Genomic DNA, 22,394 nt, shown 5'->3' on the forward strand with positions numbered 1-22,394 from the left:
TGCCAAACCCAAGGCCCCTGAAACCAATCCCTCTCAGCCCCTCCCACCACCCCCCCCCCCCCCGCCACTGCTGATTCACCGAAAGCCCCTCTCCTGTATTCCTTGGGTGTCACCCACACCCCCCCCCACCCACTGCCGCCGAATCCATCTAATCCCCCACTCTAAATCCCTCCGAGGCCCCCCCCACCAAACCCAGCTGTCACGCCTGCAACTTAGCCTGCCTCAACCCAAGTCTCTCCCCCTCCCCTGAATGCATCTCAAAGCTGCCCTGCTGAACCCCAATCCCTCTCGAAGTCCTCCCCGCCGTGTGTCCCCCACCTTAACCCTGATGCAAAGCCTCACCATGAATCTCTTCCCCTCTGATTTTAACTCCCCCTCCTCCACCCTGACTCCCTCTAACTTTGCCTCCTCAGAATCCCTCTCGATGATTCCTCTCCAATCCACATGAATGGGCCCCCTCCAACCTCGCCGCATCCCTCTCCCCCCACCAAATCCCTCTCCCTCAAATCCCATCTCTCCAATTTGTCTAAGCCCCAAAATGCACTTTATCCCCCCACTGCTGAATTGTTCAAAGCCCTGCTCAGATCTCTCCCACTCCCAGGAATTTCACTCTAGCCTCTTCTCCTCTTCCTGAATCACTCAAATTGCCCCTCCCCCCACCCCAGATTCCCTCCTTAAGTCCCCACTGCTCAATCGCTAAATCCCAAAGTCCCCACAAAGCCCTGGCTTACATCCCTCTAATCCACCCCCTCAACATTCCCTCTGAGTGTCCCCGTTGTACAACAGACCCTCTGCTTGGTTTCCACCCATTTCCCCCTCCCCCCACTACTCTCTCTGTCTCATCACCCCAAGCCCTTGTATTACATAATCTCCCCTCCTCACTTTCACTGATTTTTATCTCCCCTCCGCTGTGTTCTTGTGTCTTCGGTCCTTGAGAACATCAGACTTGTGATCTGCCCAGTCCCCCACAAGTGAGCAGAGAGAGATACAAGTGACATCGATAGAGTGAATGCTACTGTAATTTGGGCAGAGATTCACAGACAGCGAAGCAGAGATAGCTACAGAGAGAGAGGGAAGGAGAGAAACAGAGGGAGAGGGGGGGAACAGAAATGGAGAAGGGACTGCTGTAATTGAGATAAAATGATCCAGAGAGAGAGGGGTAGATGTGCAGAGAGGCTAAGATACATAGTGAGATGTCATGGGAAGTATAAAGACAGTGACAAAGTTTCAGAGAGAGTGTGAAAGATGGAACAAGAGAAAAAGGGGAAGATGCTGCCATTGTGAGAGGCTGAGGTATAAAGGATGTGGAGAGACAGGGATTGGAAAGATGTGGAGAAACAGTTCTGGGGATGGGGAAGTTACATGGACAGACCTTTAGGGAGAGAGATTGGAATCTGTGGGATTACATCGGAGCAGGGATCACTCGGAATACCTCTCCCCCTCCCCCGACACACAGACCACTATACCTTTGGGTTAAAAACCCAGAAGTCTGTGCATGGAAATGAAGTAAAAAGTCTGACAACACCAGGTTTTAGTCCAACCTATTTATTTGATAATAAACTCACAAGCTTTCGGGGTTAGCCCCTTCGTCAGGTGAATGGAGAGTTCTGGCCTCAGACAGAGCATATAAAGCACAGACAGTTTAGAGATTACTGATTAGAATGTGAATCCTTACACCTAACCTGCTGTTCAAGACCTGAAGTGGCTGACAATGTGAGTGGTAGGAGCACTGATCACAGTTTAAAGAGATGTGTATTGTCTCCAGACAGTACAGTAAGTGAGGTTTTGCAAACCCAGGCAAGTCACGGGGGTTACAGATAGTGCGACATGAACCCAAGATCCCTGTTGAGACCGTCCTCATGTGTGCGGAACTTGGCTATCAGTCTCTGCTCAGCGATGCTGCGCTGTCGTGTGTCGTGAAGGACGCCTTGGAGAACGCTTACCCGAAGGTCAGAGGCTGAATGCCCGTGACCACTGAAGTGTTCGCCAACAGGAAGGGAACAGTCTTGCCTGGTGACTGTCGAGCGATATTCATTCATCCGTTGTCGTAGCGTCTGCATGGTCTCCCCAATGTACCATGCTTCGGGACATCCTTTCTTGCAACGTATCAGGTGGACAATGTTGGCCGAGTTGCAAGAGTATTTACCATGTACCTGGTGGATGGTATTCTCACGTGTGATGATGGTATCCATGTCGATGATCCGGCATGTCTTGCAGAGGTTGCTGTGGCAGGGTTGTGTGGTATTGTTGCCAATCAACCCATCAACCCGCTTCTTAAAAATATTTAGCGAGGCAGCCTCCACCACTTCAATGGGCAGAGAATTCCAGAGATTCACCACCCTTTGAGTGAAGAAGTTCCTCCTCAACTCCGTTCTAAACCGCCCCCCCCCCCCTTTATCTTGAGGCTGTGCCCCCTCGTCCTACTGTCTTTTTTGAGCGGGAAGAGTCTCTCCACCTCTATCCTATCCATCCCATTCATCATCTTATACGTCTCAATGAGATCTCCCCTCATTCTTCTAAACTCTAACGAGTACAAGCCTAGTTTATTCAGCCTCTCCTCATAGCTCAACCCCCTCAACTCCGGTATCAGCCTAGTAAACCTCCTCTGCACTCCCTCCAAGGCCAAAATATCTTTGCGCAGGTGCGGCGCCCAAAACTGCACACAGTACTCCAGCTGCGGCCTCACCAATGCCCTATACAGCTGCAGCAAGACCTCCCTACTTTTATATTCAATCCCCCCTGCTATGAAGGCCAGCATCCCATTCGCCTTCCTGGCCACCTGCTGCACCTGCAAGCTGGATTTTTGCGACTCATGCACAAGGACCCCGAGGTCCCTCTGCACCGTCGCCTGCTACAGTTTTTCGCCACGTAAATGATAATCCTTCCTACCATTATTCCTACCAAAGTGGACCACCTCACACTTGCCAACATTAAATTCCATTTGCCATTTCCTGGCTCATTCGCCCAGCCTATCTAGATCCTTCTGCAGACTCTCCTCAACCTTTAAGACTCGATTAGCTGATTAGCTGTAAAGACTCACATTCTAATCAGTGTTCTGTAAACTGTGTGTGCCTTTATATGCTCTGTTTGTGATCAGAGCTCTCACCTGACGAAGGAGCAGCACTCCGAAAGCTAGTGGTGTGTTTACTACCAAATAAACCTGTTGGACTTTAACCTGGTGTTGTGAACTTCTTACTGTCTTTACCCCAGACCAACACCGGCATCTCCGCATTAAGGAAATGAATGACAAAGACGTGTGGATTTTTATTAATATTTTTCTCTCTGGTTATAGCTCTTGTCTGAGGATTCCTCAAAGCAAAACTATTCGCTCTCTGCATCGTCAAAGCTTCCAAAAGACATTCTCCTCGGAAGAGAGAAAAACAGGGAAAAACAAGTGAAACGTGATTAACGAAAGCTGATTAAAAACAATAAAAGGCACAGCAAGATCCCAGGACTTGCTGCAATTCTCAATCTCACGGGGGCGGGGGGGGGGTGGGAAATGGGGGAAGCACTCATTATCACATCCTCATTATTAAACCCTGACAAAATGGGAACCCATTTCAAATGTAATGAACTTCCGAATGCCGCGAGACTGTCCCCATATTGAATTTATTAAACACAGCAAAGTTTTCTGGGGGCTTTACTCCAGAGAAAGGCCAATGAATTAACACAGGAGCCCCAAATGACGTCCCCGCTTCTGTCAGTTACTTCTCCCCCTGCTCCCTCTCTGTCTCTCACACACTCCCCCCAGATCTATACCTGTCCAATACCCCATCTCTTCTCCTTTCTGAATAACCTGTCCTGATCTCTGCTCTGTTTCTCCATCTCGTGATGAAAGGGGATTAAAATGCGTTCTGTAAGTTTCTGTCTGACCATTTAGACTAATGCTGTGTTCGGGCCACATTTGCTATTTCTCAGTGATTTCCATTGGGAAATGGGGAGGGAAGCTCCTTCTGCAAAGCCAGATCCCTCATACACTGCAATGTGGTCGCAGAGAGATTCTAATATCTTTCAAACACTTCAGATATGGGGGGGAAACATCATAATTTCAAACACAACAGCACAGATTCAGCCTCAGTCACACAGTCACTGTTTACAAATTCCACCTTCTAGGAGGGTGTGAGTGAGGGTTTTTTTTTCCCACAGAGACTGGGGAGCTGGGCTGTGAGTGTACAGCAGAGGACCCCCCCACCCCAAACCCACCACCCTCCAGTATCTCTTATCTCACTGCCCCTCTGCCTTCGCTCCCCCTTTCTCCTACCGTTCTCTCTCTCTGTCGCCCTGATAACTCACAATCAAAGGAGAAAGATGGGAGAGAGAGAGAGACAACAGGAAAACCCACAATCACATCCCCAATCCAATGGGTTAAAGTGGCTGCTGCAGGTTTTATTCGACTCTCTCTCTCTCGCTCTCTGTGTCTTTCTCTCTTTCCCTCCCTCCCTGTCTGTCTCCCTCTCCCTCTCTGTATTTCTCCCTCTCTGTCTTTCCCTCCCTGAAATTAAATTAGCAACAATTCACACTGCTGTTTTCTTTAACATTTTATTGAAAGATAAAACGCAGACAGGAATATCTGGGGAGAGAGAGAGGGGTGGGGGTGCAGGGATTGGTAAGAATGCTGGAGGTACAGAGACAGGGAAATTCGAAACCCCCATCCAAATATAAATTCCTGGGAAAAGAGAGGGAAAAGAATATGGAGTCACACAGCGCAGAAACAGGCCCTTCAGCCCACCAGGTCTATGCTGGCCATCAAATCCCAATCTATACACCTCCCATTCCCCAGCACTTGCTGCCGAGCCTACAATGTTGGTGATTTAAGTGCTTGAATTTACCCGACCCCGTTTCCACTTTCTTTCCTTTGAACCCATTTTGCTGTCTGTGAGCGAGATTTTGTTTAATAAAGTGTGGCCAACGTTGCAGTGTGGGCAAAGGCCACAGGCACAGTGTGCACACAGCAAGATCCCACATGAGCAGCAGCAGCAATGTGAACCTAAATCAGATGGGGCACAGTCTTCCTAACACACCTGCTCACTCTCGCCTGCTGTGAGCCCCTTTCCCCACTCACTACCCTGTGAGTGTCTGTGTGCTTATTTTTAATTTGGGAAATGTTTATATATAGAGAAAGTGAGGCCCAGAAGGGCTGAGACATTGAAATCCATGTCCCATTCCCCCGGGACCCTCAGAATTGAATCATAACATGTAGGTGACACAGTGGCACAGTAGTTAGTGCTGTTGCCTCACAGCTCCATGGACCTGGGTTCAATTCCTGGCTTGGGTCACTGTGATCCTCTGTCTCTTCCCAGCCCCTCACTGCACCACCACAAACCTCACCTCTTCCTGTCTTTTCCTGTCTCTCCCTCTCTGTCAGTCTCTCTCTCTGTCTCTCTGACACACTCTCTGTCTCTCTCTCTCCCTGTCTGTCTTTCTCTCTCTCACTCCCTGTCTTATAGTTATGCCCCCTACTAACAGCTACATCCACCCGAGGAAATAGTCTCTGCACGTCCACCCTATCTATCCCCCTCATCATCTTATAAACCTCTGTTAAGTTGCCTCTCATCCTCATCCGCTCCTAAGAGAAAAGCCCCAGCCCCCTCAACCTTTCCTCATAAGACCTACCCTCCAAACCAGGCAGCATCCTGGCAAATCTCCTCTGCACTCTCTCCAATGCTTCCGCATTCTTCTCAGAGTGAGGTGACCAGAACTGAACACAATATTCTAAATGTGGTCTCACCAACGTCCTGTACAGTTGCAGCATAACCCCACAGCTCTTAAACTCAAACCCCCTGTTAATAAACGCTAATGCACCATATGCCTTCTTACTGCTCTACCCACTTGAGTGGTCACCTACATAGATCTGTGGATATGAACCCCAAGATCTCTCTGTTCTTCCACATTCCTCAGAACTCTGCCGTTGATCCTGTAAAACACATTCAAGTTTGTCCTACCAAAATGAATCACCTCACACTCATCAGGGTTAAAATCAATCTGCCACTTTTCTGCCCAAATCTGCATCCTATCAGTGACTCTTTTCAGCCTGCAAAAGCCCTCTACCTCATCCACTACTCCACCAATCTTGGTGTCTTCAGCAAATTTACTGACCCACCCTTCAACTCCCTCCTCCAAGTCATTGATAATAATCACAAATAGCAGAGGACCCAGCGCTGACCCCTGTGGTACATCGCTGGTAACTGGCCTCCAGTTGAAAATCTTTACTCCACCACCACAGACAGTTACTAATCCAATCAGCGAAATTTCCTTCTATCCCACACCTTATTTTCTTCATAAGCCTGCCATGGGAACCTTAACAAACGCCTTACTGAAATCCATGTATGTAACACCAACTGCTCTACCTTCGTCTACACACTTAGTTACCTCCTCAAAGAATTCAATCAAATTTGGGAGGCAGGACTTACACCTCATGAAACTGTGCTGACTATCCTGGATTAAGCTGCATCGTTCCAAATGGTCATAAATTCTAAATCTCAGGTCCTTTTCCATTAACTTACCGAACACCGAAGAAAGACTAACCGAGCTATAATTACCAGGGTCATTCCTATTTCCTTTCTTGAACAGAGGAACAACATTTGCCACTCTCCAGTCCTTTGGCACAATCCCCGTGGACAGTGGAGGCCCAAAGATCAAAGCTAAAGTCTCCGTAATCTCATCCTTTGCCTGCCAAAATATCCTGGGATGTACCCCATCTGGCCCAGGGGACTTATCGACAGTCAGGTTTATTTTCAAAATTGCTAATACATCTTCCCTCAGAACATCTACCTCCTCCATCCTATCAGCCTGTATCACAATCTCATCCTCAAAAACATGGCCCCTCTCCTTGGTGAACACTGAAGAAAAGTATTCATTCATCACCTCTCCTATCTCTTCTGACTCCATGCAAAAGTTTCCAGTACTATGCTTGACTGGCCTTAATCTCAATACTGCCCAGATGTCATCCTTAAATATCAGACCTACATCACCTCCCTTACTTTCCTGTCGGTCCTTCCAAAAAGTCTGATACTGCTGGACATTTATCTTCCCATCTTGAACATCCCCCAACCATGTCTCTGAAATGGCCATCAAATCAGTCGTTCACAATGATTTGTGCCATCAACTCATTTACCATGTTTCGAATTACTACAAACATTCAGATAAAGTGCCCTTATGCTGGTCTTTATACCTTCTTTCTGGATTCTAACACTTCCTGAGTTCTGCCTTTCAACTTTTTTTTCCTGTTTTGGTGTAGCTGGCCTCACTTGCATGGTCAATCAGTTGGCCTTGCTCAGGTTGTGGCTGGTGCTACTGTACTGCACCTGCCTGTGGAAACCCAGTTACCTCACATCCTAGGTACCCCCACACCCCACCTCCCCAACATGAACCACTATTCCTGATTGGAAGATTGGTATCAATCTGTGTAAGGGAAGAAGATGGTGAATATGCTGACTGGCCAGTGAAATGGCAGAAACACTGGGAGGCTGGTGAGGGGTTGTGACAACAGGCAATTTGGCGGACCAGTGGAAGAGGAGAAATGGTGAATGGCCATTACTGTCCAGTCAGTGTCAAGAACCACAATGATGGATAGGTGGAGTGATCACAACAGAGCTGAGGGCAATGTTTCATCTGTCCAATCAGTATGAGGAGGGTTGTTGTCATACAGTTTGAATATCCAATAGGAAAATAGAGAGGCTGTGTGGGTGGGTTTTACTCTCAGCATTAAATAAATTGAAGAATTGTAGTGAAGGGAAATTTCAACACAGTTTTCATCTGCTCTCTGAACTGAGTCTGTGTCAAAACGTAAATTGCCGTGTTTGTGCAGCAACTCAAGAGCTGTAACATGAACCCAAATTCCCTACAGTCATAATAAAAAAATACAGTTTGATACCCCAACCACGAAAGTCGTTCAGAAGTCGTATAAACCATGGTCATTGACCATAACAAAATGAAATTCGCTGATATTAAAAGCAGCAAAATGATGGATTTCCTTCTACTCTCCATCTCGGGGTCTCTGGGATTCTCCCCATTGTTATGAGCTCGGAGTCTCCTGCGGGCTCTGCTGCTCACTAAAATATGCCTGATTGTGAAGACATTAAGCAGCAAAATCAGGACAAATGGAACACATGGGTTCAGAATGTTGTGGAGGAACACAATTACTACCCAGGCCAGAGATTCCTCAACATATGGTGTAGATCTACAAAACCAGGGTAAGTTCTTCAGCCAATAATCATTGGTTAACATAAAATACCAAAAAATGTTCTTTACACAGCTGAGCACACTCACTGTTCCCAGAACCACAGCTGCTGTTTTCTGAATGCAGTATTTACTTTTCAGCTTGGAACAACAAATGGCCACAAATCGATCAAAGGTGAAAGTGACGGTGAACCAGACAGAACAGTCAGTGGCTGCATAAAGCAGGACGGCGTGGATATTACACACGGGGATGGACAGCAGGAATTGAAAATGTTTCGCATAAACAATGGGAATATGTCTCAATATCAGGTCGAGAATAATGACCAGTAGATCCCCCACTGACATGGCCACCAGGTATCGAGTGATGCATTTGGACAGACCACAGTTCCGGCTCTTCAGGGTCACAATTGTGAGTACGTTCACTAGAAGGGAAAGGAATAAAAAGTAAAATCATACAACAGGTTGGTGAAGAAATCAATTTCACTGAGGTGGTGTTTACACAGAAGCACAGATACATGCACACACACATGCACACACACACACACACACACACACACAATCTGTTCTAGAGACACAGGAACACAAATCCGCACACAAACACTTCTTGAGACTCAGAAACATGTATTTTGATGCAAACTGTCCTCGCAGTGCAAGAACACCGCCCCACACCTACACACATACACAAATATTCGTAGAGGCACAGGAACACAAACAAAACCCAAACAACCCAGAGACACAAAAACACAAACATACACACACACACACACACACACACAACCTCTCCTGGGGAGACAGGAATACATGTACACACACAAACACTCCCGTAGAGAGTGACCACCAGCAATAAAAGACATTCTAACAACTGTCCTTCTAAATTCAGTGGCAGAACCATCACTGAATCCCCCACTGTCAATATTGTTAGGGTTACCATTGACCAGAAACTCAACTGGAGACACCGCATAAACACAGTGGCAACAAGAGAGGTCAGAGGCTAGGATACCGTGATGGGTAACTCACCTCCCGACGCCCCAGAGTCTTTCCACCATCTACAAGGCACAAGTCGGGAGTGTGATGGAAGACTGCACTTGCCTGGATAAGTGCAGCTCAAACAACACTCAAGAAGTTTGCTACGATCAAGGGTAAAGAAGCCTGCTTGATTGACATCATATCTACAAACTTTCAATCCCTCCACCACAGGCACTCAGAGGCATCTATAAGATGCACTGCAGCAATTCACCAAAGATCCTTGGGCAGCACGTTCCAAACTCACAACCACTTCCATCTAGAAGGACAAGGCAGCAGATACATGGGAATGCTACCATTTGCAAGTTTGCCTTCCAGCCACTGACCATCCTGACTTGGAAATATTATCATTATTTTTATTATTATTATTATTCCCACGGTGAGTGCTGCCTGATTGAAGAGGAGTGCTTTTGGAGTTGGGTGAAAACAGGGACTTAAGTGGAACAGGCAGCAGACGGTATCAGGGAGAATGTTGATTGGTAAGTAAGTTTTTTTTTGTTTTGCTCTTGGCATTGTAGCTGTTGTTGTTGTGCACTACAATAGTGTTTCTGTGTAATTTCTGTGGTTTATACGTTGAAAAGATTATATTTGGTAATAACAAGGAACAGGAGAGACAGTCCCTGGAAAAATTAATTTAATCTGAAACAAAATCTCTTTCAAAAGTTTAATTTAAAGGAGTAAGACACGACAGGAGAGCTCCAAACCGTGGTTTGTTCCTCTTTCTCAAAGTGGCAGGTTGGGGACAGTCCCAGTCCCCTCGTCAGAATGTGTGCAGGAAGTGTCTCCAGCTAAAGGTCCTTGGAAGCTCAAGTTTCAGAGCTGGAGAAGAGCGGGAGACACTGTGTAGCACCCATGAGTCAGGAAGTATAGTGGGTATGAGAGGTGGTCACATCGCAGGCCCAGACTCCACAGGCAGGAAGGGAAATGGTGACCGTCAGTCATAGCAAGAAAGATAAGCACGTAGTGCAGGAATCTCCTGTGACCATTCCTCTGGAAAACAGATATAGAGCTTTGGATACTGTTGAGGGGAACGACCTCGCTAAGGAAAGCAGCAGCAGCCAAAATCGTTGCAGCAAGATTGGCTCTGCTGCAGAGAGGAGGGGTGAAAAGTGTGTCAGTGCAATAGTTACAGAGGATTCAATTGTAAGGGGAATAGACAGGCATTTTCCATGGTCCAAACGAGACTCCAGGGTGGTCAAGGATGTCCCAAAGCGGCCCCAGGACATTCTGAAGGGGGAGTGTGAACAGCCAGTGGTCGTTGGTACAAGCAACATAGATAAAATAAGGGATGATGTCCTAAAAAAAAGAACAAAGGGAGCTAGGAAGGAAGTTAAAAAATTGGACCTCAAAGGTAGTGACTTCAGAATTACTAGTGGTGCCACGTGCTAGTTAGAGTAGAAATGAAAGGATATATTGGATAAAAATATGTGGCTGAAGAGGCAGTGTCAGGGGGAGGGTTTCAGATTCCTGGGACATTGGGACCGGCCCTGGGGAAGGTGGGATCTCTACGAATTGGGAGGGTAAGACCTGGGCAGGACTGGGACTGATGTCCTAGGAGAAGTGTTTGCTAAGTGGTTGGGAAAGGTTTAAACTAATATGTGAGGGGATGGGAACCTATGTAAGGCGTCTGAGAAGGAAGGAGCAAGGACAAAATGTGGTGGGTAGTTTCCAACTGCATCAAAAATCAGGAATACGTTTAAAATAAGGAGAACTCAGGAAATGTTATTAATGGAAGTGTTAGAATTCTAAAACTAAGGTACAAAAACTGACATAAGGGCACATTATAGAGGTTTTAAAGATGCGGGGAAGAGATAGAGTGAAGATCAGAGATATTTCCTCGGATGGATGTAGCTGTTGCTGGGGGCGTGACTATAAATTTCATGGTAGGAGATATCGGAGGGATGTCCGAGGTAGGCTTTTCACTCAGTGAGTAGTTGGGGTGTGGAATGTAATGGTGGAGTCAGACTCTTTAGGAAATTTCAAGCAGTTATTGGATAGGCACATGGAGCACACAAAGATGATAGGGAATAGGATAGCTTGATTTTGGTTTCAGACTAAGCTCGGCACAGCATCGAGTGCCAAAGGGCCTGAAGTGTTGTATTGTTCTATGCTCTGAATGATTGTAGTTTCGAAACAAGTAAATAAAGTGACGCCACAAATCATTATGAATGGGTATGATTTGGTGTCCATTATAGAGACATAGTAGCAGGATAGTCACGACTGGGAGTTAAATATCCAGGGGTATAGACTGTTCGGAGGGTCCGACAGGAACATATAAGAGCTGGTGTAGCTCTGGTATTTAGGATGATATTAGGGAGCAGTGAGAGATGATATAGGTTCTATGGGAAAGAAAAGGATGAATCCATTTGGGTGGAAAATTGAAATAATAAAGAGTAAAAGTCACTGATATGCCTCATCTATAGGCCATCAAATTATAACATCATGGTGGTGCCGGAAATAATCAAATAAATGACTAATGCATGTGAAAAAAACACAGCAATTATTGGGATTTTCATCTACACATCAACTCATCAGGTCGATCAAGGCAACTTTAAGGAGGAGTTCATAGAATGTATTCATGATAGTTTTCTTGAATAGTATGTAATGGAACCCACGAGGGAGCAAGCTATCATAGATCTGGTCCTGTGTAATGAGACAGAAATAATTAACAACCTTAAAGTTAGGGATCCTCTCGGAAGAAGTAATCAAAGTGTGGTTGAATTTAAAATACAGGTGGAGCTTGAGAAGGTAAAATCCAATACCAGTGTTTTCTGCTTAAACAATGGAGACTACAAAGGGACGAGTGGGGTGTTGGCTCAGGTAGATTGGGAGCAAAAACTTTATGGTGGGGCAATTGAGGAACAATGGAGGACTTTCAAAGCGATCTTTCATAGTGCAAAAGTATATATCAGCGATAAGGAAGGACTGTAAACAAAAAAAGAGACAATTAGACATGGTTATTTAAGGAAATAAAGGAGGGTATGAAAGTGAAAGAAAATGTAAAAAAAAGGCAAAGATTAGTGGGAAACCAGAGGATTGGGGAATCTTTAAACATCAATAGAAAGCCACGAACAAGCTATAAAGAAAAGTAAGATGGATTATGAGAGTATGCTTGCTCAGAATGTAAAAACAGATAACAAAACAAAATTACAAATTATTAAAACAAAAAAGTGTGGCTCCAGTAAATATTGGCCCTTTCGAGATGAGAAGAGGGATGTAATAAGTGGAAATGAGAAAAAAAGCTGAGGCATTGAACAGATATTTTGTGGCAGTCTTCACAGTGGAAGAGACAAGTAACATGACAAAAAAATGATAACAGGAAGGCCATTGCAGCTGAGGAATTAGAAACTATCTTTAGCAAGAAAGAGGTACTGTTGGGCAAGCTAATGGTCCTGATGGAAGTCTCCTGGTCCTGATGGAATGCACCCAGGGTACTAAAAGGGATGGCGGGGAAACAACAAATGCACTACTGGTAATTTACCAAAATTCGCTCGACACTAGGGTGGTTCTCACAGATTGGAAAACAGCAAATGTGTCGCCACTGTTTGTAAAAGGACATAGACAAAAGGCCGTAACTATAGGCCAATTAGCTTAACTACTGTATAGATAAAATGCTTGAATTTATCATCAAGGAAAAAATAGCGAGACATGTGGATGTAAATTGTACCATTGGTAAGAAGCAGCATGAGTTCATGAAGGGCAGGTCATGTTTGACTGATGTGATACAATTCTTTGAGAACATTACATGCACAGCGGGAAATGGGGAGCCTGTGGATGTGGTGTATCTGGATTTCCAGAAGGCATTTGACATGGTGCAGCATCAAAAACTGATGCATCAGATAATGGTGCATTTTATTAAGGCAAATGTATTAGCATGGACAAATGATTAGTTAATTAACAGAAAGCAAGGTGTGGGGGTAAATTTTGATGTTTTTTCTGCTGGGCGATCAGTGACTAGTGGTGTGCCTCAGGGATCGCAATGGTTTACAATTTAGATTGATGATTTGGAGTTGGGGACCAAGTGAAGTAATGACAATGAGATGTGTAGCAGGGCAAAGTGTGCAGAGGATAGTGAAAATTTGCAAAGAAACATAGTCTAAATGGGGGGGGAGGGGTGGTTCTGGCAGATGGAGTGCAATGTTGGTAAATGTGAGGTTATCCATTCTGGTAGGAATAACGGCAAAATGGGCTATTATTTAAATGGTAAATAACTGCAGTTTGCTGATGTGCAGAGGGACTTGAATATCCCTGTGCAAGAATCACTAGGAATTGGTTTACAGATGCAGCAGGTAATTACGAAGGCAAATGGAATTATGTCCTTCATTGCCAGAGGAGTAGAGTTCATTAACATCGAGGTTATGTTGCAGCTGTAAATTGCTGGTGATGCCTTGAGTACTGTGTACAGTTTTGGTCTTCTTACTTGATAAAGGATATCCTGGCACTGGAGGGGGTACAGAGGAGATTCACTGGGTTGATTCCGGAGTTGAAAGGGGAGGCTGAGTAGACTTGGGCTATACTCATTGGAATTCAGAAGAATGAGCCGAGATCTTATAGAAACATACAGGATTTTGAAGTTGTTTCCACTCGTGAGTGAAACTAAAATTCGGGGCATGTCCTCAAGTAAGGGGAAGCAGATTTAGAACTGTGTTGAAAACGAACTTCTTCACACAAACGGTTGTGAATCTGTGGAATTCCCTGTCCAGTTGAGTCTCCTTCATTGACTGGTTTAAGACAAGGATAGATACATTTTTGAAGAGTAAAGGAATTAAGGCTTATGGTGAGCGGGCGGGTAAGTGGAGCTGAGTTCACAGAAAGATCAGATAATATCTTATTATAAATGATCTTATTGAATGGCGGAGCAGGCTCAAGGGAGAAGATGCCCACTTCTGCTTCCATTTTTTTATGATCTATTGTTCTCATATTATGAATTCTCCAGTTTCTGACTGTAAGGGAACTGCATTCATTTTTGTCAATCTTTTTCTCATAACAAATCTACAGACATTTTTATAGCCAGTTTTTCTTGTTCCCTGCAGGCTTGCTTACATAATACATTTTGCCTTTTTTTATGAATCCCTTTGTTGAATTTTAAACAGCGTGTAAACCTCAGGCCTGTTGCTTTTTCTTGCCAACTTGTATGCATCTTCCTTAAATCTGATGTTTTCCTGTCCATCATGGAGATTTCATGCCTTTTACCATCATAATTATCATTACTGGGATTCAGGACCATTCTCTCAGATTCAAGTACATCATTATACACCTTGACAAGGATTTCTACCATATTATGTTTACTAGTCCCCTCGGATTGTCTCAAAACTAAATTGTCAAATAAACTTTTCTCATTGCCCATGATTGCATTAAATGGATGAGCAGACTCGAGGCACTGAAACACCAATCCCTGTAACTCGTTCCTGTGATTCTTTTGATGAGACTTCTAGTTCCAAATTGTGCTATTTCTTGAATTCAAATCCCCACTGTGGTAGGATTCAGGCATGTATCTGCTGTGAGAAATACATTTTCTCTGTATTACACATTCGCAGGATGCAAGAGAGAATTGAAAGACAGAAGTGTATAATAGAAATGTGGTGCAGTGGGATTGTCAATGGACTAGTTATCCAGTGATTCCGGACACTGCTGTGGGACCTGGGTTCGAATCGCACCATATCAGATTTGTTTGAACGTTACATTTCCTCCAGCGGGGTGTAACAGGACAAGGAGGAATGAACAACTCACAGTTACCCAACCAGTGATACCCGTGACCGAGTGAAAGAAAGGTTGGCCACAAATCCACAGTGATTGGGAACCCCAGGGTGGGCATGACAAACTCACAGCATCCTCACCCTTTACAGAGCTTCCCCTCTCTGCAGTCTGCACTCCGTTTTCTGATCATGCCACACAGCCAGACACACTGTAAATTCAGTCCCTTTACCCTGCCCAGAGTTCACTCAGCAAATACTCTGTCCTCCCTGAGTGTATGCAACAGCTCACGACACAACCTCCAGAAACCTATCCACATCACCTCCACTAGCTTCCCAATCACAAGCGTCAGTCAGTAGCTCCTCAGCTGCAATATTTAAATTTCTGTAAAGTTTATCTATCAGTCAGAAGTAAGGCTGACATTAACACTGCAATTAAGTTATTGTGAGATTCCCTGAGAAGCCACGGTTCGGCGCTTGTTCTGACCAATGCATCTAACCAGCACACAGTTCAGATTCTGGGAGGAAACCAGGGCAGATGGAGGAAATCCACAGAGGAACGGGGAGAACAGTGGCCACAACCGGGAATTGAACCGGGATCCTGGTGCTGTGAAGCAGCAGTGTTAACAGCTGTGCTACCGTGTCAGGATTGGCATGTTGCAGAACACACGTTTTTTGCAAACACATATGTCAGAGCTGCTGAAACCCCCTGTCCAACATGGAGCTCCACACAGGAGACAACAGGAACAAAACCCATCGGATTTCCTTTCTCCAGAGCTCTGTCACATTGTCACCAATGATTCTACAGAGCAGCAAATACAAGCCCGAGACACAGAGGAACATACATTCACTTTAATCAGGGAATTTCAAAAATACTTAAACAAAACTACTCCAAAGAACTGGAAAAAAATGTCGCAACACATTGGAAAAGGCATTCAAAGATAAACATGGGAATATTAAATTCCAATAGCTTGATTGTTCTGGCTTGTTGATGGCACACTTGGTGTTTGCTTTACACTCCCAGCCCAAGCTGTATACAGCCCTTACACTATACGTTCCCAGCATGGGGAAATTGGCGGAAAAACTGGAGCAGACTGGCAATGTAGCTGCTCTATATGTGGATCTGGATTTCCAAGGGTACAAGACGGTTTGCAGCAGAGAACATTGCTGTCAGGGAGATACGTGTTGTGAGACTGGGGAAGGAGAGATTGAGCGGAGTGTGTATTTTCAGGAACTGTACGGATGTGAACAAATACATTTCGTTAAATGGATAGAAAATGGGGGAATCAGATGACCAGATCGTGGGGAGATTTGACCAGGTGAGTGAGGAGCCTGAGGCTTTTCCAGAGCAGCTGGTGACAGAAGTCAGTGAGCACTAGAATGATGGGTAAATGGGATTTGGTGCGAGTTGGTACATGTATAACAGATGAGTTTTGGGTTCAGCAGCTTTATAACTGGGAGTCTGGTCACCAGAGGATTGCTATAGTTGTGTCCCATATTCAGAATGAAAGCTGGGGGTGCCAGGGTATAATATTCCCGAGGCAACTGTAACTGATCAATGCTGGAGATGATTTGGAGACAGATTTCAGCTCAGTGTAAAAGTGTTAACAGAGTTGCAATCACAGTGAACTGACCTTAGATACAGGAATGTTGTAAGTAGAAAGGGAAAAGAGATTGGGAGAGCCGTTGTAGTCAAAGTCCATGTACACATAACTCAAATAACAAAGACAGTAATACATTGAAAGATAGTTTGTAAACATAATCGCTGATATAGAGACTTACCAGATACCACAATGGGAGAAATTTAGGTAATCTGACCTATCAAATATACTGAGACAGTTTTCACTATTTTGTCGGGTTCATTAATGGACATGGAGACACAACAGCCACGGTAACAGTAGCAGTGCAGAACAAATGACAAGATCAGGAATAAAGTTAAATAGGTTTTACAAAAGTATTTGACTTGACACTTACCAGGGACACCAATCATAGCCAGGATGGGATAATAAAATCCTTGAACAAAGTAGAGTACATATTTAATCCGCCATGACAATGGTTGCCTATAAAACCTATCACGTGTCATGAAATAAAGACCCTCCGCGAAAGTGCCACTTGTATCAAAATTCAAAGGCGGTGGGGGTGGGGGTGGTGGGGGTGGAATGTTCCGATGCATTGTTCCCAGATTCTGATCCATTGTTAAAACGTTCCAGTCCATTGTTCCCAGATTCTGATCCATTGTTGAAATGTTCCAGTCCATTGTTCCCAGATTCTGATCTCTCCTCCCACTGTCTCTGCAACTGCTGATCTCTGTTAGTCTCGGAGTTATCGCTCCCGCTGACTTTATGGAACAACACACTGAACGGAATCCATTATTAATAGAAGAAGGAAAACCTCCAGTGACACTGCCCAGATCCATGGAGACAAATTAATCACAGTCACTGAGCAAACAGATTCAGTTAACCCCGTTCAAGCCAGCATTTGTTTATGTCACAAAATACAACAATAAGCCGATCAGCTTGGGATGGCAAGGGTCAGGGAGGGACGAAAAGACGGAAATAACAGAGGATCCGTTCACACTCTTCCAATCATCATTGGAAATTGGATCGGGCCCTGAGTAAAGCTGTTAAGTCGTTTTGAAACATGTTGCCAAGTCACTGCTGCAGCTCTCATTTTGTGAAGTAATGAAATTGTTGCAATGCGGACTGTTGCACTGCAGAATTAAACAACACTAGTCTTCATTCTGGTGGCCAAGTGTGGATCCCGTGCTTTGATAAGAATGTGGTGTTGCATGTACATACCTGGCACTTCAGAGAAGAAAACAAATTTGGCCACACACCGGTCGAGAAACTTAAACGACCAACAAAATTCTCCGTGTGGAACTGGGCAACTGGCTGGAAGGGTTATTTGGGGTCAAATATAATTCAAGGGCTAGTGTTCTTTTTCCTTCATTGCTATCTTAATGTTCATTGTAGTTTCACAATTTTTTGAACGCTGCTGTTATTTAGGGGTGCATTGGGAGTGCAACAGCAGAGGCGTCGATCCAGGTGGACAAGGAACAACCCTTATTAACAACCCTTACAAGATCTGGATAGGCTGAGCGAGTGGGCGAGGACATGGCAGATGGAGTACAATGTTAGCAAGTGTGAGGTTACCCACTTTGGCATAAATAGGAGGGATTATTATTTAAATGTGAAAAGCTGCAGCATGCTACGGTGCAGAGGGACCTGGGGGTCCTTGTGCACCAGTCGCAAAAACCCAGTCTGCAAGTGCAGCAGGTGATCAAGAAGGCGAATGGGATGTTGGCCTTTATAGCGAGGGGGATAGAATATAAAAGTAGGGAGGTCTTGCTGCAACTGTACAGGGCACTGGTGAGGCTGCAGCTGGAGTACTGTGTGCAGTTTTGGTCACTGTATTTGCGGGAGGTTATATTGGCCTTGGAGGGAGTGCAGAGGAGGTTCACTAGGCTGATGAGGGGGTTGGACTATGAAGAGAGACTAAATAGACCAGGCCTGTACTCGTTGGAGTTTAGAAGGATGAGGGGGGATCTTATAGAGACGTATAAGATAATGAAGGGGATGGATAGGGGAGGTAGAGAGATTCTTCCCGCTTAGAAAGGATAGCAGGGCTAGAGGGTACAGCCTCAAGATAAGGGGGGGGGGGTGCAGTTTAGATCAGAGTTGAGGAGGAACTTCTTCTCTCAAACGGTGGTGAATCTCTGGAATTCTCTGCCCGTTGAAGTGGTGGAGGCTACCTTGCTAAATATATTTAAGTCACGGGTAGATAGGTTTTTGACAGACAAGGGAATTAAGGGTTATGGGGGGGAAGCGGGAAAGTGGAACTGATCCACTTCAGATCAGCCATGATCTTATTGAATGGCAGGGCAGGCTCGAAGGGCTAGATGGCCCACTCCTGCTCCTATTTCTTATGTTCTTATGTTCTTATTACCAAGCACTACTCCAGCATATGAGAATATGTATTAACAGACATCTATCTAAAGGACGACATGATATAATACTGTTTTCCTTAGTATTTTTAGTATTAGTGAGGATTATGCTTTAAATGCAGTTATATACAACTTGTACAACATTTGAAATGACTGTCAAGTTTAAGAAAGAAGAAATCAAGAGCCAATCACTTCTTCAGTATTAGGTTATTTTATTGACTGGTCTGGTATCGGCTCACCAATGATCAGATGGATGTGTCTGGGACACTCCTCATAGGTTAACACGATTTTTAAACATTAGACATTAAGACACTGACAGAACAACCAGCAAAGTGTTAAATGACTATCTAATATATAAATATATATACATATATATATGGGCTAATAAGAGAACAGTTTACATGCACGTAAATGCAGCAAGAGCTTCAAACAAGTAATTATGATGTAAAACATTTATGCTGACATTTCAAATGTACCTGAAATATTGAACAACGATCAGAGAACAATGAACAGAGAAAATTACAGCACAGGAACAGGCCCTTAGGGCCTCCAAGCCTGTACTGAATGTGTTGCCTGAGTGAACTAAAGACACCCACTCTGCCAAGTAGGGTGGTGGAGGCAGGCACATTAGAGTTGTTTAAGGCTTACTTAGATAGGCACATGAGGACTAGAGATGGAGGGATATAGGAGACTGTTGTAAACAAAGATCAAGAGCCTTGACACGTTCCTGGGAATCAACTGATTCCTACGGACATGCCAACATATTTTATGGCTCACTTGTCTTACTTCTGAGCTTCTGGGGATTCCGTAAATATCTGTCAAAGTTTTGCATGTTTATTGATGTGTTTTCTTTTACTTCACAGGTGATTCAGTCCATCTTGTCGAACAAGGGGCATACATGTGGTGGGGCTCGCGGGGGCTGCTCTTGGATGTTGCTTCGAGAGTTGCTTCACGTCATTAGTGTGTCCTTAAACTGGACCACCTGATGGGCAACACGACAGCTCAGTGACTATCACTGTTTGCTGTGCAGATACATGGATTTGGGCTGGTGTCTGCGGGAGTTTGCACATTCTCCCCGTGATTGCATGGGTTTCTTCCGGGTGCTCCGGTTTCCTCCCACACCCCAAAAACGTGCTCTTAGGCTGGGGATGTAACAAATTGATTGGTGTAACAAATTATCCCTAAATTAGTCTTCCCTCAGTCTTCCCCAATAGACAAAGGTCATAGGTAGAGGAGGACACTCATAATGTTAAAATGGCGATGCGGACTCGGTGGGCCAAAGGGCCTGTTTCCCGTGCTGTGTTGTTCTTTGTTCTTTGTTCTGTTCTGAGGACCATATCCCTACATTCTCATCCTATTCATGTATTTGTCAAGGCGCCCCTTACAAGTCACTATCGTATCTGCTTCCACTACCTCCCCCGGCAGCGAGTTCCAAACCCTTTGTAAAAAAACTTGCCTCGTACATCTCCTTAAAATCTTACCCCTTGCACCATAGCCGTACACTCACGAGTAATTGAATTCCACCCTGAGAGAAAAGCTTCTGACTATTCACTCTGTCCATGCCTCTCATAGTTTTGTAAACTTCTTTCAGGTCACCGCCCCCACCCCACCCCCAGCCCCAATCTTCATCGTTCCAGTGAGAACAAATCATGTTTCTCCAACCCCTCACAGCTAATGTCCTCCATACCAGGCAACACCCTGGTAAATCTTTTCTGTATTCACTCCAAAGCCCCCACATCCTTCTGGCAGTGTGGTGACAAGAAACGAAGACTATATTCCAAGTGTGGCCTAACTAAGTTTCCATAAATGACTTGGCAATTTTGAAACTCAATGCTCCTGCCTGTGAAGGCAAGCATGTCATATGCCTTCTTGACCACCTTCTCCAGCGCGTTGCTACTTTCAGTGACCTGTATGTCTGTCAACCAGATCCCTCTGCTATCAATGCTCTTAAAGGTTCTCTCATTTACTGTTTATTTCCTATCTTTATTTGGTCTTCCAAAATGCATTACCTCAATATGGAATGCCATAAACATCAACAAGTGTCATGGGTGGAGAGAGGACTCATAATGTTAAAATGGCGGCGCAGTCTCGTTGGGCCGAAGGGCCTGTTTCCCGGGCTGTTTTGTTCTTTGTTCTTTGTTCACACTTGTCTGGATTAATCTCCAGCTGCCATCTCTCCGCCAAAGTCTCCAACCGATCTATATGAGGCTGTATCCTCTGACAGTCCTCATCGCTACCCACAATTCCACCAACATTTGTGACGTCTGCACACTTGTTAATCAAACCAATTACATTTTCCTCCAAATCATTTGTATATTTTTATAATAGCAAAGGTCCCAGCACTGATCCCTGAGGAATACCACATGTCATAGCCCTCCATTCGGAACTGCACTCTTCCACTGTTACGCACTGTCATCTGTGACCGGGTAAGAAGTCTCACAACAGCAGGTTAAAGTCCAACAGGTTTATTTGTTTGTGAGCACCACTAGCTTTCAGGGTTCTGCCCTTTCGTCAGTTGAGTGAGCCAATACTGGATAAGGCGTTGGTGAGACCACACCTGGAATGATGTGTCTAGCGTTAGTCGCCAAATGTGATGAAGAATGTGCTAAAACTAAAGCATTTCAGGGGATGTTCATTTAAAATCCTGTGCTTCTGCAATAAATGGCAAAATTCAATTTGCCGTTCTGATTAAATGCTGCACTTGCATGCTCACGTTCCTTCCTTCATTCATGAGGGCACCCAGATCCCTCTGTATTCACAAATTTTGAATCTGCTGTCCATTCAACAATTTTTTTTCCTGGCGAAAAATTGATGACCACACACTTTTCCACCTTAAATTCCATCTATCACATTCTGGCCCATTCTCTTCGCCTATCAATATCCATCTGCAAACCTCATAATCTCATCAGAGTTTGCTTTCCTACTTATTTTCGCATTATACACAAATCTTCTTATGTTGCACTCTGGACCTGACTGTAGGCCATTTATATAGATTGCAAACAGTTGAAACCTGAACCCTGTGGCATCCCTCGAGTTATAGTGTGCTCGCCATCCAGAAACGGACCCATTTATCCCTATGCTTTCTCTCAGTCAACCAATCCTCTATGCAAACCAGTGCTCTTCCCCAACCCCTGGGATCTCCCATTCCTGTCCAATGCCTTCTAGAATCGAGGCATACCACATCAACATGATCCCCATCATCCACCTCTCTGTTTCAATCCTCAAAGAATTCTAACAAGTTTGTCAAAAGCAATTTGTCCTTCATAAAAGCTGACTCTGGTGAAATCAGCTTTGTTTTCCATTGATCAGTTATCCCCTGCTTCATGACTGACTCCAACAACTGCCATCCATGGAGATCAAACTAAATGTTCTAGAGTTTGCCACTTTTTGCCCTTCTCTTTTTTTAAAAAAGGGTGTCATGTTAGTGTGTTTCTAGTCCAGAGTCAAGGAAAATTTGGACTATGATAATGAATGCATCCATTAACCCTGCTGCCATCTCCATTCATACCAGAGGCCATTGGAGTTCAACTTGTTGAATTCAACTTTTTAATCTATTG

At 44.7% G+C, this 22,394-nt stretch overlaps 1 protein-coding gene across 1 annotated transcript in view; it reads right to left on the reverse strand.

Moving 5' to 3' along the window:
• Window positions 1-7,704: 7,704 nt before the first annotated feature.
• LOC145337647 (putative G-protein coupled receptor 139) overlaps window positions 7,705-22,394 on the reverse strand; it is a 59,588-nt gene continuing 44,898 nt past the window's right edge. The window contains exon 6 of the mRNA XM_080182465.1: window positions 7,705-8,600. Within this exon, the coding sequence (XP_080038591.1) occupies window positions 7,705-8,600 (896 nt within the window). The remainder of the gene's footprint in view (window positions 8,601-22,394) is intronic.

Source organism: Carcharhinus amblyrhynchos, unplaced genomic scaffold (genome assembly GCF_965287045.1).
Source record: "Carcharhinus amblyrhynchos unplaced genomic scaffold, sCarAmb.v2.hapA scaffold_55, whole genome shotgun sequence".
NCBI lineage: Eukaryota > Metazoa > Chordata > Chondrichthyes > Carcharhiniformes > Carcharhinidae > Carcharhinus > Carcharhinus amblyrhynchos.